The sequence below is a fragment of the Saimiri boliviensis genome, chromosome 9 (assembly GCF_048565385.1).
Source record: "Saimiri boliviensis isolate mSaiBol1 chromosome 9, mSaiBol1.pri, whole genome shotgun sequence".
NCBI classification, from domain to species: domain Eukaryota; kingdom Metazoa; phylum Chordata; class Mammalia; order Primates; family Cebidae; genus Saimiri; species Saimiri boliviensis.
In genome coordinates this window covers 123,070,993-123,096,398 of record NC_133457.1, presented here as the reverse complement: position 1 = coordinate 123,096,398, position 25,406 = coordinate 123,070,993, and the positions used below count along the sequence as shown (strand labels likewise).

General features: G+C 52.9%; 1 protein-coding gene across 11 annotated transcripts in view; it reads right to left on the bottom strand.

The window, feature by feature from the left end:
- Positions 1-25,406, bottom strand: part of PHACTR3 (phosphatase and actin regulator 3) — a 263,489-nt gene that overhangs the window by 66,407 nt on the left and 171,676 nt on the right. For 7 of the 11 annotated variants that reach the window (XM_074406722.1, XM_074406725.1, XM_010343166.3 and 4 more), the window contains 4 exons: positions 24,845-25,027; positions 12,908-13,120; positions 6,876-7,050; positions 5,787-6,034 (listed from right to left, as the gene is read on the bottom strand). In XM_074406722.1, the coding sequence (XP_074262823.1) occupies positions 5,787-6,034; positions 6,876-7,050; positions 12,908-13,120; positions 24,845-25,027 (819 nt within the window). The remainder of the gene's footprint in view (positions 1-5,786; positions 6,035-6,875; positions 7,051-12,907; positions 13,121-24,844; positions 25,028-25,406) is intronic. The other 4 variants (XM_074406723.1, XM_003932643.3, XM_074406728.1 and 1 more) reach the window with 2 other exon arrangements.

The window sequence follows — 25,406 nt, the reverse complement described above, 5'->3', positions numbered from 1 at the left end:
TCCCTGAGACATTCCCAAAGCAGGAGGCCAAATGTTTGTGTCCCCCAAATTCATACATTGAAGCCTAACCCCAGTGTAATGGTGTTTGGGGGTGGGGTCTTGGAAGGGGATGAGGTGGAACCCTCATCAGTGGGATTGGTGCCCTTAGAAAAGGGACCCCAGAGAGCTCTGCTGTCCCTTCTGCCAGGTGAGGACACACAGAAGACACTTCTATGAGAAAGCGGGGCCTCTCCAGACCCCACATGTCAGAACCTTGATCTTGGGCTTCTCTGCCTCTGGAACTGTGAGGAATGAATTTCTGTTGGTTATTAAGACCCCCAGTCTAGGGATTTTGTTCTGACAGCTCAAAGGGACTAAGACCCTAGCATGGATGAAGTGGAGGGCCTGCTCCCTCCTTACATGGGCTCAGCTGAGACGAGCTCAGTCTGCAGCCTTGCTGTTGTGAACACCTGGAAGAAGCTGTCTGCAGGATGAGCAGCGGAGGCAGCTGGAAGGCTCTGGAGAGGTCTGGAAGGCTCTGGAGAGGTCTGGGGGACTCTGGAGAAGTCTGCTTTCCTGAGTCCGCAGGTCCTTCCTTGCAGCCCTGACTCCCCCAGCAGCCCCTCAGTCCCTCGCTCCCCCTCATCATGTGTTTCTGCTGTGCCCGGAGCCAGGACACTGTGACAAACCAGGTGTGGTCATGACTCTTGGATCAGGACAGAGAAAAGACAAAACACAAACATCTTTTTCTTGACAGGTTTTAAAACTTAAATCTTGGGGCAGTGACAACATAAAGACTGTTTCTCATAAAATTCACCTTTGATGACTGGAGAATGTGCCTAAGGCCGTGCTCACCCACCACTGACCACGGAGACCCACGAAGGCACCACTGACCACGGAGACCCACGAAGGCACCACTGACCACGGAGACCCACGAAGGCACCACTGACCACGGAGACCCACGAAGGCACCACTGACCACGGAGACCCACGAAGGCACCACTGACCACGGAGACCCACGAAGGCACCACTGACCACGGAGACCCACGAAGGCACCACTGACCACGGAGACCCACGAAGGCACCCATGTGTGGGCCTGTGTGCAGGCGGGCATGTTGGCAAGGACTGTGGATGCAGGCCTGCCTCTGATGGGGCCTCCACTGTTTCCAAAACTTAAATTCTGACACAGACTCATTCTCCACTAATAGAGAATTCAGGTTCACAAAAATGTTTGATAACAATTTTCTTTTTCGCATGGGATAACACAGTGTCTGCCAAGGCTCCATCAACAGGGGAGAGAGGGAGAGAGGGAAAGAGAATGAATGAATCAATGTCTGAAATAGTGGTTGTTGCCATCAATAATTGATTAACCTACTGCCAGTGCTTTTCCGCTCCCACACCATGGAGACCTGAAAGTAACATATCAGGCGAGATGGTGGGAATGGGGTTTGAACTCTACACACTGCAGAGAGAAGCAAATATCAACCATTATTCACCACTGTCTGCACCAGGCAACACAAAAGACTCTTACAGGCCTCTCTGCAATGCGTGCTACCTTCCCTACCCTCAGACCCCAGCTCAAACTCCATGTTCACTTACGGACAGCAGGTTTCAAGGACAAACAACGAGAGGCTCAGGCCTGAGCCACGTCATGGGGGAAACAGCACAGGGATGAGGGCTCCCTGGACCTGGCACCTGTTAGTACTTCACAGGCACCAGCTCCTCGAATACCCCATTGGCCCATTCTGGCTCATTCATTTAACTGACATTATTTTGTACTTAGCACTCAAGAGCTGTGCACACAGCAAGAACGAGAGGTGAAGCCTCGGCCCCTCAGAGCCCACGTGCTGGTAGAGAAGCCGCGTGGGCAAAGCCAATGGGACTGGGGTCAGGGACACAGCCTCGGGGAATGAGGTTGGGTGAGGGGAAGGGGCCACGTGTTGCCACACAGTGGCCAGCTGGCTTCCGGAACAGGGCGGTATTCTAAACGCAATGGAGCCATGCATACCTCCAGGGACAGCAAGAGTCTCAGAGATTGGTGGTTAGGGTGTGGTCGGAGTATGAGGACCATCAAGGAAGCCCATGGGCTAGGTCCAAGGGAGAGGCGAGTTGGGAGTGGGCGACAGGCCACATGGAGTGCGGCCACAGGCACTAGAGAGGATGCGGCATTCGACGCCTGAGGAAGCCACTGGAGGGATCTGAGCAGGAGGTGATATTTTTCAACTTACATGGGACCCTGGTCCTGTGGCCACTCGTGTGGAGACTGAACTAGAAGTGGAACAATGGTGGCACAGAGAGACGCCTGGGGGCCAAGTCCAGGCAGGAGAGCACTGTGAACCATTGCCAGAGAAGACAGCGACAGCTGGAGCCTGGACCGGCTCCAAGGGGAGCCGGGAGGACTTCAGGGTCATCTGGACACCAGCACAAAGCCAAGAGCTTCGCAGGAGGCTTAGATGTATTGACTGAAATGGGGAAAAGTTCCAGCTGGGGCACAGATGGAACCGAGCTCTGCGATGCGCACCAGGCCCCACGTGGACGCACAGAGTCCACAGAGACACCCTGGAGCTCAGGGGGCGTCAGCCAGAGGGACAAGATTTGTCAGATCACAGACGTGTTGAAAGCCATACATCCAGCAGGTGCTTACTGACTCTTAGAATCAGGTACCATGGGACAACGGGGACACCTTGGGGCACAGACAGACACCAGCAGGATCCCCCATTCAGACAAAACTAGACAACCAACAATAAGTAATGGATGGGTAGCAGACAGACAGAAAACAGATAATGACAAGAATTAGTGTGACTCTGGAACTGTGTCCCATCTAGGAAGGAAGGTTCAGTGTTGTCTTAGAAGCCAACCATGAGGGCCTTTGATCTGACAACAAGGAAATGGGGCAGGGACGGGGCGGGACCTGCCCAGGGCCAAGTCCAAGTTCACAGCATATTCTGTTGGCGGCCATGGACTGGCCCAGCCACAGAGATCCCAGGGAAGCGGGGGCTTTGGGAGTAAAAGCCAGGGCCTAGCTTTGGCTCAATGAGACGAGGAATGAGTTATCTAAGAGAAGTTACTTCAGGAGGTTGAAAGGGGGTTCTCTAAAAGACGTGCCCAAGTCCACGTCCCCAGAACCTGTGAAACTGACCTTATTTGGAAAGTGGATCTTTGCAGAAGTAATTAAGTTAATCTTTAGATGTGGAGATCATCCAGGATCATCCAGATGGGCCTGCCTGCAATGACGACTGTCCTTATACGAATGGAAGAGGAAGGAGGGAGAGGCGGTGGCCATGTGCCCACGGAGGCGGGGCTGGGAGTCTCAGGCCGAGAAACGCTGGAACCACCAGAAACTGGAAGAGAACAGCTCCTCCTTGGGGTTCTCACAGGCAGCATGGCCCTGCCCACAGTCTGATTTTGGATTTCTAGCCTCTAGTACTGCAAGAGAGTAAATTCTGTGGTCATAAGCCACCGAGTGGGTGATAAGGTGTTACAACGGCCACAGGAGGCAAACACAGCTGGCCGTGACCAGGCCACCCGGCTGAGTAGGAGGAGCACTCAATCAGAGGAGGAGGGTGCTGGGCAGGAGGGATGGAGGTGGGAGCAAGGGTGCCACTAGATGCGCTTTGATGCCATCTCCAGTGCAGAAAGTCTGCATCCTAAGATGCTGCCACAAAGTGTTTGGAGGGCACACCCAGGCCAGCCTGAGGCTGCTGAGAGGGGAAACGCAGATTCCCATCCTCTTCCATGTTTAAATAAAATGACTGCATTATACCTTTAAGGCCAGGTGTGAGGACACCGTATCTGGATGGCCTAATGATGCCCTGAAGGAAAGTGAAGCTGGGAGGTCCTTCTTGGGCAGAGGCTCTCCTCCTTGTGTGGCTGGTGAGGACAGGAACTGCTGTCCAAGGCTCACTTTGAGCCAGGCCCTACACCAAGGGCTGATGTGGATTGATCCACTCATCCTCAGAGAGGGTCTGGCACAGAGTGGAAAGCTGGAGCCGGCAGCCTGGGTTCAAGTGCGGCACCAACAAGCAGCGTGGCCACGGCCAGTTATGTGCCCTCCCCATGCCTCAGCTTCCCATGTGTAAAATAAGGATTATGATGTCACCAGCCTCATGAGGCTCCTGTGAGGATAAAACATTTCTTGTCACAACCTCAGACCAGCATCCCAGATGCAAGAAACACCCAGTATAGGGGCCTGGCTTTTGACGTTGTCAGTATCAAGAGGAAGCAGTCTGCTTCTCATCAATGGAAGCCTTGTGTCCTGCAGTGGATAAGGGACTTGTAGAAGGGCACTGGCAAACCAGGGGCACGGACTAGGCCAGTGATTCTCAACAGGGGGTGACTCTGCCCCTGGGGGACATCTGGCCAATTCTAGAGACATTTGAGATTGTCTCCTCCTGGGGTGGGGGTGTTACGGGTGTCCAGTGTGGAGACGCTGCAGAATATCCCAGTGGGTCCAGGACAGCCCCTCCACAGCAGAGAAGCACCTGGCCTCCTGCCCCTAGCGCTGAGGCTGAGGGACCCAGGGACCCTGCTCTAGCCCTGGGCCACCCAACGCCAGCTCTTCTCAGAAGTGCACCCACATAGCAAGGCTCACAGGCATATAAGGGCAAGGATTCCAGGCCCGAATAAGTTTGGGGAACACCACAGGCCCCAGCCTCTTCGGAGATGTCAGTGCCTCAGGCCAATGGCCAGCAACAAGTTTCGGCCACAAAGACACTGGTTCCGCGGTGGAAGTCAGCTCCCTCCAAGCACACGGGTGACAGCACTGCCTTCATGTTTTGCAGCCACATATTCAGAATTGCTTCCTCAGACCCAGTGGAAAGGCTCGGAAACAGCAGGGAGGGGAGGCTGTGATCCCTGGACTGCCGGTCTGTCCCTCCGTCACAGCACCCACCACATGCCTTCAGTACCAGCCAGGGTCAGCACCAACATCGCTGCCCTTTCCACCTCCCCACAGACACCCAGGAAGATGCGGCCTGATGGCCCATGCCCGTAACAGTCGCCGTGAGATGCAACGCTTCCTGATTCCTCCCTTGCAGGCCAACCACCACGCTCACCCCGGACCCTCCTGGAAGTGAGCCGAGGGCCCTGCACAGCCAGTACCGGCTGGGAGGGAACCCCTCAGCACTGCCTCCTCCTGGCCTGAGCCTCCTTCTTCCTTCATCACAGGGTGGTCTGCAGCCCTCTCTTGGCCCGAGCCCCAGAGTCCTCAGGGTGGGACGGAGCAATGACTCTGACCTTGAGAACATGGACCCCGTGAGCACCTGCTCCCAAACATGCAGACGCTGCCTGTCCCGTTCACACCACCTCTGGACAGCCACTTGGGATCAGTTGAGCAATCTCTCTCTCTCTTCCCCCACTTCCATCTCATCTTGCTTTTCTTGTTTTGTGTGTGTTTTTTTTTGTTTTGTTTTGTTTTGTTTTGTTTTTTGCTATAACTTCTAAACACGGCGCCTCTGTACCCCACCGATACACTGTTTGTCACATTATCCTCAGGGGTGACATTCTCAAAGTCACTTGCTATTCCCCTTTTATGGGATTTTTTCACATGCATATGAAAACTAATATGCAACTCTCAAAACAATTTCACGGCGGTATTTTCTAATTCCTTGCTCTAAGCCTGGCTGTGCACCCCACCCCAGTTTATTTCAGGAGAGACTGATTTCCAGGGGACATGACCCCCTCCTGTTTCTCCCCAGGTGCAGCCCTTCGACCTGTTCCTCCCCCAGGCATAAGCTCTGTCCCCAAAACTCTGGTGACACCAGACCTCTGGCCGAAATCTCCACACTTCATGACTCATCCTTTCCTTACCAGAAATAATGGAATCGTTCAGTGCCTCCTCGTCCTGATACAGAAGCAAGTCGTCCTTGAGCTCAGAGTTCATGATCAGGTTCTCCTTGTCCTCCTCGCATTCCCGAGCGGCAGTTCGCCTGTTCTCCAAGGCCCCGTCAAAGCTCCAAGCCTCCTCCCTCTCCTTGCCCCGCTCCACGCTGGATGTTCTCGACAGACGGATGTCCAGTCGCTTCTTCGGAGACACTTTACTTTCCCTTCCTTGAAAACTAAACCAGAAAGACGTTCAGGTTACGTGTTGCCCGCTTTACTCGGAAACTCAGCACGATCGACTTTGGGGCTCGTCATGAACATCACAGAGGCAAACCCCAAATGTGTGCAGCTTTCAGCGTTTGTCCTGGAGACACCAGAAGGAGCACGAGGCTTGGAGTCCAAGGAAAATGGCTGTTTAAAATGTGCTGTTTTGGAAAGCACAGAACACACACATAATAAAACCTGCCCAAACATAGTGCAGTCGAAGCTCAGGCTGAGGACTTCACGAAAACTGAGACGCACATTCTGCTTGTCTGATGTTCCTCCAAACCACACTGCCTCCCATTACCGACTTTACCTCCAGCAAGTCACTGTTTCTTACACAGATGTGGCCTCTAGTCCCTCACAGCCCACGAGCCACATGTGATCCAAAGTATCAGGGCAAGCTGCAGGCACAGGCTGCCTTACACTCTTGCCCAGTGAAAACTACAAAGCCCTCAGCGTCCTGGAACAGTGGATCGGCCACTTCTCCCTAAGTCATTCTCTCCTGCGGAGCTCCCTCCCCACCCTGGGTCCTGAGGGGCTCCCGCAGGGGACTTTGTGGCCAGGTTCCCACAGTGCACATTCACTGTGCACCCCCCTCCCAGAATGTGGGAACCAAGATCAGTTATGTAATCTGCAGAGCGAGGTGCACAATGAAATGTGGGTTCCTCGTTCAGAAGTTATCAAGAATTTCAAGACAGTGACTGTGGAACATGAGAGCCAGCCGGGGTCCTGGGCGCTGCACAGGCTGCCATCCTGGGGCTGGCCTGCAGGGGTTCTGGTGCCACAGGTTTCCCTCATGGGGCAGGGCCTCACCTGTCCTGGCGGTGCTTCGTGGCCAGTGCTCTGTGCAGCTCCTCAATGACGCGGCTGGGGGGCAGTGGCCGGTGGACGGTGGTGAGATGCGGAGACCCCGTGGGTGTGGAGAGCTGCCCCCGGAGGGGAGGGTCGGCACTTTTCATGCTGGAGCCTTGGAAGAGCACAGCTTGGCCTGGCATGTGGGAGGAAGCAGCAAGAACGTAAGTCTTCAGGAGCAGGGACCAAGGGTCTTGCTGGGACCAGAGACCAGGAACAGTGAGGACGTCCCCTGTACCCCCGAGAGGCAGCCCCAACTAATGCCAAGATGCTGGACCAGGATCCCTGCTCCCAACGCCAGAGGACAGGGTGCGTCTCTGTCTTGTTCTGCTCCATCTGTAGTGCCCACCCTGCTAGGGGCCAAGCCCTGCAGCTGCCAGCACCAGATCCTCCCTGCAGGGCATTTCGCTTAGAAAAGCCTCCTTCCTGCTTCTCTGCTGTGAGTTCAGCTTCCTGAAGCTGCTTCTTGTTCTTGGGAAACCTGGAAGAAACTCGGCAGCAACCCTTCGGCCTGGACGAACACCACAGCCTGCTCCGCCCTTCCCACAGCATCTGTGCCAGCCCCCAGAATAATGGGGAGGAATCAATTTCTGGTCCCCAACCCTCTCTCTGTGTCTCCGCCAGGGGGAACTCCCCAGAAGGTGAATTGGCTCACTCTCCCATTTTCCTTAGGACATGATTCAAACTCATGGCCCCGTCTCAAGGCCCCTGGGGGTGGCCCCGCTCGGCTCCCTGCTGCACCTCCACCCCACTCTGTTCACTCCAGCATGAGAAGATCTCTCCAGTCCTGGAAGGCACCACGCTCCCTCCACTCTGCGCCTTTGCAGGGGCTGTTCTTTCCGCCTGAAATGCTTCCCTCCTCCTCTCCTAGAATATCAGTTTCTTAGAGAGGCCTTGGTCAGATCCCCTGCCACCTGCCCCTGGGACCTGAGCCTGCCCTGATGCCTTTCCTCTTACTTAGAATCACATTGCCCAGTATGTGTCTTGCTCCAGGGACAGGCCTGTGTCCACCTTCCTGCCTACACTTTTCCCAGGCCCAGTGCTTAAAACACGTGCAATAAACACTGGTTTACATGAAATGACTTTGAAGACGATTCTAAACAGGCTTTCTCAACCAAGTCTAAACGAGTGAAACACCCCCTCCTTCCTTCAATGACGGTCTCCTGCTTGTGCTGCAGGCTGGCAGGCTGGCAGGTGCCCAGAGGAGCAGAAAACATGGGCTTTGTCTTCTACAGATTTGGCCTCTGGTCTCAATCTGCCACCTCCCAATGTTCAGGACCCTGGGAACGTCACTGAAGCTCTCAGAAGCTTGGCTTCCTTGCCTGTAAAATGAGACCATCAGGTCCTCATCAGGAGCCCAGCAGCTCTTAGGTGTTCAGCACAAAGTCTCCTTCCAAAAGCATCCCGGCAGGACCAGTGCAAACACCAGCTTCCCTAATCTCACCAGGAAAACAACCAGATCTAAACTACCCCATTCCCTAAAAACCGGAAACAAACTCTCCCACTATAATCCTAGAGTGGACAGCGCCAATAAAAGTGTTACTCAAAACTCAAAGGGAAACTGTAAACCTCACGGAGGATTTTAGTTATTCCACTTTCTTCACGAGCACCTGCTTTGCCAGACAAGGCCAGGCCACAGGGAAATGGCCCAGGCTCTGCCCTCAACTGGTGGAGCCAGACAGGGGCCAGGCAGACAGACAGAGAACAAAACGATTCCAGAAGAGAGAGAGAGACAGAGGGAGAGGGAGAGACGGAGGGAGAGGGAGAGACGGAGGGAGAGGGAGAGACGGAGGGAGAGGGAGAGACGGAGGGAGAGGGAGAGACGGAGGGAGAGGGAGAGACGGAGGGAGAGGGAGAGACGGAGGGAGAGGGAGAGGGAGAGGGAGAGGGAGAGGGAGAGGGAGAAGGGCGAGGGCACCGTGCACATGGTCCGAGAGCACCTAGGCGGGGCCGGGGGAGGTGGTGGCTGGTTCAGACGAGGCTCCTCTGCAGAGGGGAACTTTGAGCTGAGACCTGAGAAATGACAAGGAGCCAGCCATGCCAGAAATGGCCAGGCCAGGCAGGGGCTGCAGGGAGACCCATACCCTGCCTCCACACACTGCGCTGTGCATTCACCCCCAGCCTCAGCCTCCCCAGGCTGCTTGGGCTCAGGACAGTGCCCCACTCCTGAGCACACGCAGGTGACTCTCAGCATCCCTCAGGCCCCCATCTCTAACCATCATGGCCTCTATACCTCACCCCAACACCATGAGGAAGGAATCACTAGCCCTGTTGTACAAACAGGGAAACTGAGACAGCATGGCTTGCCTGCTCTCACTCAGCTTGGTGGAGCTGAGATCCCACCCGGGTCTCTGCCCCACTGTCAATCACAGATGTGTCAGCCAGCACCATGCCCACAGCCCCCAGAGAGCACTTTGCCTGGCTCACCCTACCCAGCCTGTGCAGGGGACCTCTTGTCACCCCCACCTCACAGATGAGGAAGCTGAGGTTCAGAAGCCAACTGAGGGGCAGGTCACCAGGAGGAGGTGGGGGCTGAGATTGGCACATCGCACCCAGCTCCACTGACACTTGGCAGAGGCAGGGATCCCCATCCTGCAGAGCTGAGTGCCAACCAGCTGGACCAGGTGCCAGCAGGGAAGGCTCTAACGGGAGAGGGGTAAACATATCTCCAGGGACCAGGAAGGTGGAATCCAGGAGTGCAAGGGACCTCCTGCAATTCCTGCCCCAGGGTCCGGGCGGGGACCGCAGCATACAGAGGAGAACCGGCCTGTCTTAATGGGCCTGTGCTGACTCAGAGGCTGATCAGAGATGAAGATGTTTCAAGAAAGGCCAGGAATTTGGCCAATGAACCAGCAAGGGAGCCCTCCTCAGAGACACCACATCTGCTGGCATCTTGGTCTTGGAATTCTAGCCTCCAGAAGAGTGAGGAATAAATGTCTGTGGCTTATAAGCCACTCAGATGAACTAAGACACCTGCGGTCCTTGGCTGGAGACTCAGCTGGGCCAGAGTCCCCTCCTGCCGCACGGGAAGCCCAGGGAGGGACCTTCTTCTTTGCTGCCATCTAGTGTTCACCTGCTAAAGCATGTGAAACTTTTCCCAAAGGAAAAGGAAAAAGACAAACTGAGAAAATTAAACCAAAGTCACCAAAAGGTAGTCTCCCCAGTGAGAAACTCAGGCCAGGACCCACAGCTCGGAACCAACCTCCTCCGCCCTCCCAGTCTCAATTCTGTCCCCAAGGCAGCACACTGGCAAAGTGTCAAAGTGTCCCCTGATGTCCCTGCAACCCACGGCAGGGTGGAAGCCAGAAGTGTCCACAGACTGGGAACAGAATGCCAGAATTTAACAGGTGTGGAGTCAGAGTCAAGACCTGGGCGGCCTGAGGCCCGACCTTCCCAAGCTCGGGAGAGGCAGGAAACTCTCTGGATCACTAAGTTACTGAAGGCCAGGAACAAATTATACATTAGCTAGAATAAGATGAGGTGGACGGTGGCTACTTGAATGGACTTTAAATGGTTTTAGGTTTCAATGGAGGAAAACAGGAACTATCACACAGACAATAACAAAAGGCAAAGCAGCAGCTGGCCTCACACTTTGTACTGTCATGTATGCTGCCACGTCACAAAGACAGAGTATTTGGATTCATTTACAGAGATGTAAAAAGATGCAGAAAGCAGACAGACAGGTTCAGAACATGCATGCATTCATTTGCTCATTCACTCATCCACCCATCCCATCTTCATCTGTACATGCTGAGTGTCTGCTGTATGCCTTGCACTATGTCTGCACTTGGATTTGATGGTGAGCGCTGAGGTGTGGCCAGCTCTCTGGCACTACTGTCTGGGGGGCAGGTGGTTAGCGGGAAGCAAACCACCCAGCAGACAAGGCGTGTAGGCTCCTTGGGCAGCCTAAAGCAGCAGAACAAGCCTCACGGTTCTGGAGGCCACCATTCCAAAATCAAGACTCTGCCAGGGGTGGTTCCTTCTGAGGCTGCGAGGGAGAAACCGTCCCAGGCCTCTTTCCCAGCTCCTGGTGGCTGCCGGCAATGCTTGGCATTCTGAGGCTTGTGGGGGCATTAGTCCCATCTCTGTGTGTCCTGTTCTGCCTCTCACAAGGATGCTGTTGCTGGATTCAGGGCCTACCCTAATCCAGCATGAGCTCAGCTTGATCTTTAACTTAATGACAGTTTAAAAGACCCTTATTTCAAACAAGGTCATGTACCGAGGTCCCAGGTGGACATGAACTTTGCAGGGGACACTGTTCAACCCACTAAACCAGGTGGAGCCGTATGGTAAATGCTGGAAGATGAGGTGTGTGGTGCCCTGAGGTCAGGGCTCGGGGTTGGCTCCCCGAAGGAGAAACAGCTCGAGCTGCGGTCCCGAGCATGCAAAGGTACTGACCAGGCAGAGCAGGAAGGGGGAATGTTCTGGCAGGGAGAAGAGCCTGGGTTAAATCTTTGGGCAGGGGGTGGGGCATCTCCTCACTCACCCCTCCACCCAGCCAGCTGCACATCCTCCAACATACTAACCCTACTCAGAGAACCACGGGGCACCACAGCCCCGCATCTAACCCATCCACAACATCTGCCATCCCAGCTGAAGAGCCCTCTTGTGGGGTGTATCTCACCTCCTCTGGTTCTGTGCTGTCTGGTTAAGATCATCAGTTAGACTGGGATACTTAATTTGTGTTAGGTACACAAAGAAAACGTCCCACTGAAAGCATTTTCCACCCAAGAGTCACCTCCAGGGTGAACATTCACCCCATAAGGGGCAGTAAAGTTCCTGCAAAAGAGGAGGGGCTGGGACCCAGTCCTCCCGAGCTGTGCCCAGGCTTTCCCTGTCCCAGCAGCCGACACCTCTTCCGAGAGGTGGCAGCTCCCTCTTCCACGAAAACTGGAAAGCAGCTCAGTGAGGATGAGGTGAGATCAGAGGGGAAAGCACCGGTCCCTGACCACATGTGTAGCAGCAACAAGCTCTGGGCCCAAAACTGGGTTCAAAAGTCTCCAACATTTCCAGGACCTGGGACAAGTTACTGGAGTTTCCTGAGCCTCAGTTTGCTCAAGTATAAATGGGGCACCTGGTGCCTACCCAGCAAATTGCAATCATTGATGGTGGTTAATCATTGGTGAGATGATTACAGCAAAACTGTCAAACGCTGCTATGTGTCATCTTTCACGCACACAGCCTTCAAAGACAGCATGGAAGGCTGTACTCTGAAAAGTAATTCTCTCTTGATATATCAACAGCCTACTTTTTCTCTGAGCCCATCAGTGTGTCCTGTTTCCAGCAGTAATGGGACAAAAAAATACCTAAGCTTGTGAAGTAATCACCTCTACTTGCTGGGATTATTCTGCCAGTGTGACAAAAGCTACGTAAATGTATGACTTGGGGACCTCTGTCGAGCTGTGCACCCCAATCTAACCACCAACGTCTGGTGTTTACTCCTGGCTCTGCCTTGCTGGACAGAACTCACTGGAAAGTGAAACAGCAAAACAGAGACCAGCAGAGAAAGGGAGGGGGAAGGGAGAGAGATTGAATGAGACTGAGACTCAGAGAGAAGCAGAAAGAGAAAGACAGATGGCTGGCTGTATCTCTTACATTCAGGTCCTGGAAGATGCCCCCTTCGACTCCTGCAACAAGCCTCCCCTGTTTGCTTAAGGGAGTCTAGGCAGTCTCCTCCTGACAATCACAGTTTCGTTGGTAAGATCTACTCCTCTGGACCTGCTCTGAGCCCCAGTCACAGAAGCTAATGATGAAAACCAGCCCATAGTGGGTGCCCAGTCAAGACTGGTTAAAAGTACTGATGGATGGATGGATGGATGAAAGGATGGATGGGTGGATGAGTTAGTAGGTGAATAGACAAATGGCCAGACGATGGATGGGCGGATGAATATATGAGGGATAGATGATGGATGGATGGATGGATGGATGGAAGGATGGATGGATGGATGGAGCAGAGAAAGGAAAGGGGATGGACAGGGTGCATGGGGACCCACCTGTGACATTTTTTGTGGTTTTGGAGCTTGTCTTGGGTGGTGGAGTGGGCAGCAGTGGGGGGCTGGGGAGTTGGCCCACGGATCTCTCCAGAGGTCTGGGAGGACTGTCCAGGGAGTCAGACCCAGCTAAGGCTTGGGAGAGCTCATCGGTGGTGGGCAGGAGGCTGCCAGCGTCTGCTTCTTCACCACTGGACGCAGATGGCATCTTGGCTGCTTCAAAGGCAAAGCAGAGAGTTCAAAAACATGTTTCATCTGAGAGCAGTGGAAGTAGGAGAGCAAAGCAAGAGGGTGTGGTGGGACGGGACAGTAAAGAGCATACAGAGAGTCACCTCGCATGGGAACTGACTTCCTGCAAGTTCAACTCTCAATAGAGCCATCAGAAGCAGACAGGGGGATGGAGAAAGAGAAGTCATTTCAGTAGCGTGAAGGATTCCATTCTTTTTTCTACATGAGGGGTGCATGCCACAGCTCCTGCCTCACCTAGGAGCAGTTTTCACCATGCCAGGTTTTGGAATCAGAAACACCCAGGCTCAAGTAGTCTCTGTACTTACTCTGGAACCTTGTTTAAGTTACTAAGTCTTTCCAAAACTCCATTTACTCATGTGTGGCATTGTGTTAACAACAGCCCCTCACAGGATTGTTTCTCAATTTAAACAAGAAATGGCCACGAGAGGTGTTCCTGACACAGTGTAGCCCTCCAGTCCAGCAGCTCTCATTCTCAGGTGTCTGTTTGCAGCAGCCCTAACATCTAGCATGCCAGCCCAGGGCGGCAGCGAGGATAGGAAGGATTGACTTGGAGGAAGGGTCGGACCACCCAGAACCCTCATCCCCCCTTTCTAGCTGCTTATTCAGGCTCCTTCCACCTCCTTCACCACCACCCCTCAGCCTGCCTATCCTCGGCTTTCCCTCAGCCCATCAACCCTTCCCATTCTTATTCTCTTTTTACCTGGCTTGGATTCCATCATCCCTCACTTCAGCAACAATCTGACCAACAGCCTCGGCGTCCTTTGCCTGGATTCCTTTCCATTTAACTCTCTGGAAAAGCTCCATCTGGGGATGAAGCTGCCACCTGTCTGCTCCTGCCCTTGCCTCATATTGCAGCAGGAAGAGCCTTGTGGGGTCCAGCTCAAGAAGACCTGTCACTCTACAGGACCTGTGGCCAGGAGCATCCTCCTGCAGGTGCTCTGCACGACTGTTCAAGCCCTTTCTTTCCCTTCCCCACCTCCAGCTTCCCACCTTTACCTGCTCCTGCCACACAACTTCATCTCCAGCCTTACAGGGGAAACTGAGGCCATCAGACTGGGGCTCCTCTTGGATTTCTGACTTGAATGCAAACTGCTGTCCCCAACACCTCTGTTCTTCCTTCCCTCTTATCCAAGAGAGGCGGTCTCCCTGGGACCAGCACTCCCTCACCCCCTGCCCTCTCAGCACACTCCTGAGTGGTAAGGCCTGTGGAAGGCACCTGGCACACATCATCTTATTCAGTTTTTACAACTACCCAACGAGGAAGACACAAACACTCTCCCCATTGTATGTCTGAGGGAGAAGCCTGGTGGAGCTGGAGCTTGTCCTTGGGTCACTGTGTTAGCTCCTGTGCGGTTCATTCATCTATCAGCTGCTTTTCTGGAGGTACCCAGGAGCTGTTGGTGCTGTCCGTGGTGCTGAAAACAGTGGTGGCAGGAGGGGGTGTTAGAGCAGGCCCAATTCCTGCCCGCAGAGAGCCTCCAGTGAAACACCAGATGCAAATAGCACATGCCCCCTGTATCCCATTACTTATCATTAGTTTCTGTTCCTTTATTACCCATGTTAGAAGTTTTAAATTCTCATTCCTAGCCCTTTCTTATGTTAAGTTCATGACACTGGAGTCCTTATCTCAGAAGGGCCAGCCCTCCTAACACCTGAAGAACAAAATATCTGAAAGCAGAGATGGGGTATGTGTTGTTCTCCCCCAACAACATATACTCCATTTGCACAGGAAAGACTCAGCTCTGTGTTACGAAGTTGGCCTGAACTGACGACAACCATTACAGTTGGCTCTCTTTTGTTCTGCATGGATACCCACGTCAAAGTGCAGTTTTCATTTTATTTTTCTTATTACTATTGAACTGTCCTCAAAAGTGTTAACTTGTTAAAAAGGGTTTAAGACTCCTATGCTGTCATTATGTCATCTGAATTGTAATTTAAAATGTGCAAGAGTCTACAATTCTGATTAGCTGTTTAATTTGAGTAAGTTTTGCCCTGGTAACATCAAAGTTAAACATCTTGTGCCTTCCAGGTAAAAATAGTTGTGAGGTTTCCTTGTTAAGCCGCAGGTAAGCATGAAAATGCCCATTTTCTCTACGTAGGCTCCAGTTATGACCTTGTGGAGCTTTCTGTCCACGTAAATCAGCACAGGCAAGTGGACACCCTCATTCTTGGGACACCACGCTCCAAAGCCCACTTCCTCGGCACCCAAGCTCGTGGCCAAGACCACCAGGCATGGGGTGAGCTCTCAGTAGCCAGCCCAGGCCTAGTTTTCTCCTCTGAAGTTTCCTCCTGTGGGTCCCACCCCTTTTCAGATATTCACACATCTGCTATTCTAAAGGCCTTCAATGTGGTCCTTGTATCCACACCCTGCTTTGTTTGGCTTCACAGGACTTCTTGTTCCTGATTGCTTCTTTGTGAATTGGTCATGCTCCCAGGGGACTGGGCACCTAGCACATTTCCAAAGTCCTGCTTTTGGGAGACAGATGTCATGGAAATGGCTCATCTGGCCTCAGTTACACAAGTATCCAGCATCTGTCCCCTTCCTCTGTGTGTTTGACCTATTTACAGATAAGTGACCTTGGTCTCCACCTTGCTGAGTGAGTCTCGGTTTCCGCATCTGTACAAATATCTGCATGAAATACCCGGCCCTGCCCACTACAAGGGTGGAAAGGCCAACATGAGACCACAGCAGTGAAGGTCTGTCTAGAGCTTTCAGTGCTCCTCTTCACTCATCTCCTCCAGGGTCCTGGGGGCTGAATAAGGTGGCCAGCATTCGAACCAGGCTCCGAGGGTCTACTCGGAGTTGCCACCAAAGGAAGCATTACCAGGGAGGCAGAGCAGCCTGGGGTCGGCGTCCCCACCACTGGGTCAGCCCCAGCCAGTCATCTGCATCTATCTTCTATGTCCGATCTCCACATAAGACTTCACTAGAAAAGCACTGACTTGGGCCAGCTCCACATCCCACTGAGCTATTGACAGGTTGTCCCCTTTGGCCTGCACCACTGACTCCTTCTTTTTGGGATCCCAACAAGATCTAAAATCTGCTAACGAAAACCAAGGCAGTCCTGTATACCCCCAGCTTTGGCTGTAATTATCTGTTCCTTTGAAAAATAAACTTATGAAGGATGACCTTTAACGCTGCATCTCCACCCAGCAAGTCCTGGGCCCCTCACTGAGATCGGGCCACCCCACCCAGCCGTCCACCATCTCTAACACTTCCCCCCAGCTTCCTGACACACTCTCCTGGTTCTCCCCTGGGGCCCCGGCCACCTCTGCTCAGCCTCTCTGGCAGGTCCTGCTGCCTGCATCTGAATCTCCACCTGGGTTGCCCCAGGATGCAGGCCTACGTCTTCCTCATCTGACCCTCTGACACGTCATTCCCAGCCACTCCTCTGGCTTCAGAACTGATCCCATTTCTCTGTCAACCCTAAATCATTCCTCTGAGCTCCAGACTCATATGTTACCAGCCAGTCACATTGGCGTCTATCTCCATTTGGAGGCCAATCACATCCTAACCAGAGCCTTGGTCCCCAGGAAAAACCATCCTGAGTATTCCCTTCCCTCTCACTCATCCAACGATCAACTATCTTACAAATGTTCTTGAACAACCATGGGATTCAGGCACTATTCTAGAAGGTGTGGACATGACACTAATCCAGACAAACCCCCACTCTATTAGTCTTTTCTCACACTGCTAAAACAATGGCCTGAGACTGGGTAACTTATAAAGGAAAGAGGTTTAATTGACTCACAGTTCGCCATGGTTAGGGAGGCCCCAGGACACTCACAATCATGGCAGAAGGTGAAAGGAAAGCAAGCACCTTCTTCACAAAGTGGCAGGAAGGAGATGTACCAGGTGAAGGGAGAAGAGTCCCCTGTACAATCATCAGATTTCCTGGGAACTCACTGTAATAACAGCATGGAGGGAACTGCCCCCAGGATTCAATTACTTCCACCTGGTCTCCCCCTTGACACATGGCAATTACGGTAATTATAGGGGTTATAATTCAAGATGAGATTTTGAGTGCAGACACAGACAAACCATATCAGCCACTTGCACCATGTTCAGTGCTCCATAGCCCATCAGCTGTCCAGCCAGACCAGATGCCCCATGCCATCCTACGCTTGTCCTCTCCTCCCTGTTCCCTACCTCTTATATCCAATTCACAGACTAGTCCCATGAACTTTACTTCCAAAGTATTTCTCAGAAATATCCATGTGTCTCCCATTGTGAGCTATCAGAACTTCTGCCTGGGCCTCCTCACCAGCCTCCCAGCTCCTGGCAATGCTTCCCACCCCAGTGGAAACTCATTCTCCAAACCAGGGATTGGCAGGCCTTTCCTGCAGAGGGCCAGGTAGAAAATATTTACGGCTTGGGCCCTGTGATCTCTGTTGCTGTTACAGTGTCTGTTAGTATGGAGAACTCTGGAAGGCTGGGCTTGGGCCCTGTGATCTCTGTTGCTATTCCAGTGTCTGTTATACGGAGAACTCTGGAAGGCTGGGCTTGGGCCCTGTGGTCTTTGTTGCTATTACAGTGTCTGTTAGTATGGAGAACTCTGGAAGGCTGGGCTTGGGCCCTGTGGTCTTTGCTGCTATTACAGTCTCTGTTAGTATGGAGAACTCTGGAAGGCTGGGCTTGGGCCCTGTGGTCTTTGTTGCCTCCATTCCACCTGCCCAAGGTGGGACTGTGGGTTCCCCAACCCCCACCCTGATGGTCTTTGGACTCACCAGGAGCTATGATCACCAAAACCCTCCTCCAAAGTCTCCCCCAAAATATCCATCCTCACCACACACAACCCTCACCTCCTTTGTCTGCCTGATGGCTCTAAGGGCATGAGACGGTTTTCAGCATCCCCTCCCTCCCTCCCCATCTCCCTCCCTCCCTTCCTCCCAGCTTCCCTCCCTTCCTCCCTCCCCCCCATCTTCCCTCTCCTCTCTGACACCGTCCTCTGCATCTCATGTGAGTGTGCAGCCACCATTGTATTTTGGAATCTTGTCAAAACTGAAATTTCAACATCTGTTAATGTCTCAAGTGCTGAATCAATTTTGTTAAAAAGTGAAAGAAGACATCGGCTCTGCATGTTCCCTGCATTTGGGGGTCTCCTTCCTTTGGGGCTGGACCAGCAGAGCTGCCTCTTACCAAATGCAGTCTCACCAAAGGCTCCTACACTGTACAAACCCCAATGCAGAGGTCAGAGCTAGGAATGGAAATACCTGAAGCTCAGCCACACCACCACAATTTCACAAAGTACTTGTATCTCTTTGCTAAGCACGTTCCACTGACACCCTTCTGTGTAATCCTCACTTATTTTCCAGAGCAGGGGCTGATAAACCTTTTCTGTTCAGATCCAGACAGTAAACATTTTTGGCTTTCTAGAGCAAGAGGCAAAATCAAGAATATTATGTAGAAACTTAAACAATAAGAAGAAAAGCTCCGCCCTGCTACTTGCCTTGAGAGGGCTACCAGGACAGGGGGCACACTTTGCAGCCAGTTACCACCCGCTGAAGACATTCTGGAGTTCAAAGGTAGCCAGCCCAAGGATGGACGTGGTGAGCCATGGTCACTTGTACTCCACCCCCGTGACACCCAGCACGTTCTTGGTCTCAGCTTGGGCAGCTGGCTTTGGGCCAGGTGGCTCACCAACTCCCAGATGAGGTTCCTCCACTCAGTGTCCATCAGTTACCCACAGCCCACACCCCAGGAGTAGCCGGAACCAGCACAGGCCCCAGGCAGTAGTGAAGGGCAGCCACTAGCTGGGGAGGCAGGTGCGGGGCTCAGGGAGGGAGGCACCTCACTGTGGTCTCCTGGCTCCCAGGGCCAGCCCACTCAAGCAGTGCTCCATGGCCATGCAGACACAGACATGGGCAGTATCTAACCTGCAGCCTGCAGTTTGACAACCCCTGTTCTAGACTTCAGAAGCCACTCACATTCCAGAACATTCTAGAAGCAGAACAAACGTTTATCTTCTGCTTGGCTTTAGAATTTAGGCTATAGAGTGTTATGGTTAAGATCAAACCCAGTCCTGCCATGTTTATGCTCTATGGCCTTAGAAAAGTGACTTAACCTCTCTGGGCTCTGTTTTCTTGTCCAAAACTATGGGGCTGCTATAAGATAACAGAGTGCACACAGAACCTGCTCCCTGAGTGCACTCTCCTTTTTCATTAACGCACTTGTGGGAAGGCAGGAACTCACCCCGTCCCACAACGAAAACTCTGGACAGAACCCTGTTCCCATTTGTGTCAAAACACCAGACCCTTCTGGGCTTTGTAGGGAATGCTCTGCCACTGGTGTGGCACTTTCTAGTCGATTTTCACGCTGCTGATAAAGACATACCTTTAATGTATGATTAATTAAAGACATACCTTTAATTTACAAAGAAAAAGTTGAATGAGCCGGGAGCGGTGGCTCAAGCCTGTAATCCCAGCACTTTGGGAGGCTGAGGCGGGTGGATCACAAGGTCAAAAGATCGAGACCATCCTGGTCAACATGGTGAAACCCCGTCTCTACTAAAAATATAAAAAATTAGCTGGGCATGGTGGCACATGCCTGTAATCCCAGCTACTCAGGAGGCTGAGGCAGGAGAATTGCCTGAACCCAGGAGGCGGAGGTTGCGGTGAGCCGAGATTGTGCCATTGCACTCCAGCCTGGGTAACAAGAATGAAACTCCGTCTCAAAAAAAAAAAAAAAAAAGTTGAATGGACTCTACCTTCCATACAGGCAGGGAGTCCTCGCAGTCATGATGGAAGGTGAAAGGCACGTCTTACATGGTGGCAGACAAGAGAGAATGAGAACGAAGCAAAAGGGGTTACCCCCTCATAAAACCATCAGATCTCATGAGACTTATTCACTACGATGAAAACGGTACCGGGAAAACCGCCCTCATGATTGAATCATCTCCCACCGGGTCCCTCCCACACAACACATGGGAATTATGGGAGCTACAATTCAAGATGAGATTTGGGTGGGGACAAAGCCAAACCATATCAAGCACCATCCAAACAAAAGCAAGCAAAGCAAAATCACCCCAAACACAAAAGCCCAAAGTCAACCCAAATGGCCGAAACAAAGGTTCAAGGAAAATAATGGTCAAAATCATTGCCAGTGTCCTCCTCCCGAGAGATGTGCAATATTCAGATGTATCCCCTTCCACCTACACTCGTCATGGTTGGGGCATGAAGAAGCAGCAGCCCCAGGCCTGGATGTTGCCACCTGGATGCCAGGAGTGACCCAGGACAGCCCCTGGTGCTTGTTGATGACTTCTCTCCCCATCCACAGCAAAGTTCAAGGGAGAACTTTTTATAAGAGAAAGCAGCTCTCCTTTCAGGATGGCAGTGAGCACCACTGCAGAGACCCCAGGGGCTCCTACAGGTGTAGACCATCACCCATAGGGCACCACCTTCTGGACCCCCATGACATTTCCCTGAACTTGTCAAGGACAGAAGCAGGGCCCAGGCTCCAGCAGTCACATGACACATTTGCCACTCAAGGATCTGGCTTCGTCTGCCATTAGATGACATCTGTGTGTTATAGAATTACCCACAACACAGAGCCACTGGACCCAGATGTGGACCGCTCCCCTGGGTGCTGAGGTGCAGAACGTGGGAAGAGAGCAGACAGCATCAGACAAACAGCATCAAACAGCTGCTGGATCCCTGAGCTCTGCAGTACCAACTGGAGACTGAGGACCATGTTGCCTCACAGTGGCCTCAGGCTTCAACTACTCACGTGGCCGTAACTGTTCCCTCACAAAATTCGAAGGCCCAAAGAGCAGAAGATGACGTCAGTAACACAGGGGTTGGCTCCAAAGACCAGTCTCCTAACCTTCATGGAAGGGGTTGCAAATGCCAACACTCAAAGGGCCAGGCCCATCTACGGGGACGCTCCTGCTTAGCACCAGTGACCCTGGCTATGTGGGAACAGGGACCCGGGGGGCCTGAACTTTAACGACTGAAAAGAAACTGCACATGTGGATTTCTGTGAACACTCCTGATTTTTAAACATTGGCTTGCAATTTTTTCAGTAGTGCATTAAGGTCCCTGTGTTAAGTTACAACCCCTTTGGGGGTATTGTTCATGGCCAAGCTTCTAAACGTTGCCCTGGTGTTGTGGAGGTGGGCAATGTCCCTGCTGCAGGGTCCCATGCCTGTAGGGCTGGATGAGGCCTCGGGGTTGTCCCAGCTTAACAGCAAACCACAGGTGGTCCCACATCCCAAAATACACGTGCTGCTAGAGACAGGGGCTCTCAGGGAGCATCTGTAGGCAGCTAAATACTGTGTGTTAGTGCATCCCTTTCCAAGGGTTTGTTTGGCAATGAAGACAACAGATGATGATGCTGATGATGGTGAGAGTAACAGTGAAGCTACAGTAGCCGCAGCAAACACTTTCTGAACGCTCGGTGTGTGTTAAGATGGAGGTATATCTTTCCTGGGGATCACCTCATTTAATTTTAGCGATCCTGGGAGGTCAGACTGATTATTATCCTCATTTCAGTCGGTTAAACAGAATCAGAGATGTTAGGTCACTAGCCCATGGCCCCGCAGCTCAGCAAGTTCAGCCGTGTGCCTCAGACCCGGGTGGGCCTCATGTCGAAGACGTTGCCCTGTTTCCAGCCACCTGTACCAGTTATTCAACCTGTGTGCCAGGCTTTTATCACGGGTATGAGACCCCTGGGGGCCACTTCAGGTCCAAATGAGCTAATGAGTATGCAGTCCTTAGCAGAGCGTGCTCCTGACCCTGCACGCAGGCAGCCACCTGTGTCAGCTCTTGTTATCCCTGGCTTGATGACAAATGTCACTAACTGCTATAAGCCGGCTGCATCCCTAAGGAATGAAACGGCCTTTCTCAAACCAGGCTTGTGGCTCCTGCTTTAGGCATTTTGGACATTCCTCTGTACTTTCTACACTTCTGTTTGCTAGATTTTACTTTAGGTGAATTCACATTTTTATCTCCATAAGAAAATCTTTATTATTGCCCCAAATGAGAAGCCAATACCTCTTGCCCTAATTACCAAAAGTGTTTTCATTATTGTTTAATTAAACATCTTCATTACTAATTAGACATTAATAATGTTTTCTCATTGTCTGTCCATGTGCCATTCACTTGAAGTCATCTCACGAGCCCCAGGGGCACAGGACTCACACTGGGGAAGTCGGGAATGAGACGGTCCCCAGGGAACCACACGCTGCTCCGTCAGGCTCCCTGGCCCCAGGGCCTGCCCAGCCAGCAGCAGAGAGCTTCCTACAAAGCAAAGCCCATTGTCTCTCCAGCCGCTGTCAGTTCCAGCTGCCCTCGGGAAAGTCTGCTGAGTCTCTTCTCTCTCTCCGATCTGTGGGCCATTTTTATTTGAATTTCTTTTGAAACACAGTCTGGCTCTGTCACCCAGGCTGGGGTACAGTGGTGCAATCACTCCTCACTGCAGCCTTGACCTCCAGGGCCCAGGCTATCCTTTCACCTGAGCTTCATGAGTAGCTAGGACTACAGGTGTGTACCCACAGACTCAGCTAATTCAAACCAGAAGCCAAAAAACAAAACTTTTTCATAGAGATGGGGTCATGCTATGCTGTCCAGGCTGGCTTTGAACTCCTAGGTTCAAGCGATTCTCCTGTCTTGGTTTCCCAAAGCACTGGAATGATAGGCATGACCCACCTCACCGGGCCCTGGGCTGTTTTCAATCAATAAAGTTCCAGTGACAAGAGCCCCACCCTTCTGTCATCTATGAGTGGAGTGGCTGCGGCAGACACCTCCAGCCTACGGAGCTGACGCTCTTTCCTCTCTGGCGCTTTAGAGAAAACGTGTGTGCTCCCGTCCCGCCTTCGCATGTTATTCCCCTTTCTGGGACGCTCCCCACCTCACTCTCTGCCCAGCTGATTCTCAGTCCTCCCTCAGACCCCCCCAGCATGCCTCACCCAGGAGAGGGTCCTTGATACAAATCCAGAATCTCAAGAGACACACACCGCTCTCAGGAACCCATCCCCACACCCACCATCGGAGAGAGCGAGAGCGTGTGTCTGAGGTCAGAAGAGAATGCTGAGGGAGCAGGCCCTGGCCCAGAGCTGAGCTACAGAAACCATTGACAGGCAGTGTGAGCCCCAGCACGGGCTGGGCACAGCAGCCTGCCTCCCTCGGGAAGGCTCGAGGGCCACACACAAGGGCTGGCTGCAGGGTCCACACCACAGCAGGAAGGCCAGGCTCTGCTCAGCCTAAGAATCACGCCAGCCCCAACATCAGACACCTGGGGCACATAGAGACCTGTGTGTGTGGAGGGGGCCTCTGTGTGCAGAACTGTGTGTGTGTGTATGTTTGTGTGTATATGGAAGGGCCTGTGTGTGTATGTGGAGGGGCCTCTGTGTGTGGACGTGTGTGTGTGTATGTGTGTGTGTGTGTGTATGTGTGTGGAGAGGCCTCTGTGTGTGTAGAGGGGGCCTCTGTGTCAGAGCGGGGACCCTCCAGGGGCCACAACTCTCAGACCCCAAATTCCAAGGCAAGTGAAACTGGAGAGACGCAGCCAGCCACCCACAAGGAAGGCCGAGCACAGCCCTGGGCAGGTGTCTGCTAGCACCACAGGCACGCTGTGGACGCCGGAGAGGATGGCCTGCAAGGATGTGGCTGTCACCTTTGTGTGGCAGAAGGAAGCATGGGCCTGGAAGACCAGGTGTTCCCCTGTTCTGAAGCAGAAGGCCAGCCGGCTATCCTGGGGCTGGATTTCCAACCTCCCACACTCACAGAGGAATGCGCTCACCTGCCCACCCCCAAGCTGTGCGAGGCCTGTTTATAGCCTGAAATTTTATGAGACGATGGGATTCCAGGTCAACAGTGACACTGCAGAAGAATCGCTCTTCCAGGTGGGAGAGGAGCAGGAGGAGCTGGTGAAGCACCCACAGATTTCTGCAGCTGCTTCCTGCTTTCTTCCCTTCTATCCTTCCTTCCTTCTCCCCGTCCTTGGGAGTACCCTGGTCTATTCAATTAAAATAAAAACCACCACCACTCCCCAAAGCCCCTACTGTCTTTGACAATAGTTACTCTACACAGGAGACGCTGTGCGAAGTTCCCCCCACCCTCCAAACAGCCCTGACGTAGGCCCATTACTTTTCCCATTTAACAGAGGGAAACTGAGGCTTGGAGCAAGGCACCAAACCCACTTCCACTCATGCAGAAGCGGGAAGAGCCCTGCACAGAAAACAGCATGCAGAGCCTGCGTCAGCACTGGCCAGTTCCCAGGCATGGGTGCACACAGGGACTTGAGCATCTCTCAGGCAAAGAAGCCCTCTGGGGCGGGATTTAGGCCACAGGAAAGTCCCTCAACCCTACATCCTACCCCTTTGTTTTAGGGCCACCAAAATCCCCCAACTGGGCAGTTGCCCTTCTAGAGAGCACTTTCCTGCCTAGAAGGTCCCAGTGAAATGCAAAGACACCCTGGGAGGGGAGGAAGGTGTGCCAGGGAGAGGAGGTGAAAATTGTTGAGCGCCTTCATTTGTTGGCTGTGCCAGACTTGGAAAGAGACAGCAGAGAAAAATGCTCCAGCAAACACTTCAAGCCAGCCAGGCAGCACAGCATGGCAGCGCTTGGAGCATGGGCCGGGGTCTCTTGAGAACAATGTTCTTTGAGGGCTGTTGCCTAAGCTATAGCCAGGGGCACCAGTGGGGACCAATGACCATCCTAGAAACTCAATCCCGCGCCATCTCCAGCCAGTACCTGCATCGTCCAAGTGGGCGGCTGAGGACAGTGGTTCATCCAGGGAGACCTGGTCCGTCCCAGTGGCCGAGGGGCTTCCGGGCTGGGCATCTTCTGAAGTCAGCATCTCTGGCTTGGGAGTAGGTGGTTCACTCTGCACGGATCGGGGTCCTCCATCGGGGTTGCACGTTTTGCTTTCAGCATCTGCAAGGAAATGCAGCTGTCAGCCGGCCTGCACCTCCCTTCCTTCATCCCTTCTGTCATCTCAAGAGTCTTCCTGAGAAGTATTTATTCCAGGCTCTGGGTGGTTCCCCAACTCTCTTCCCGGACCATACACCCCAGGAGTCCTTCTCCAAGTCCAGACTTTCCCCAGGAGAGCCCTGGGCACCTCAGCACACCTAGCCTGGTTTCTGCTCTGACACTGAACTCCATGTGCCCTCTCTTCCTCCGATACCTGTAGGAGATTGTGCAGTGTCCCCAAGCCACGTCCACACCCACTGTCACGCGCCTTTGCGGTAGCCCCACTGTGCCCTGGCTGCTGCCGTGTGTCTTGCTTTGGTCGATGGGACACAGCGGGTATGAT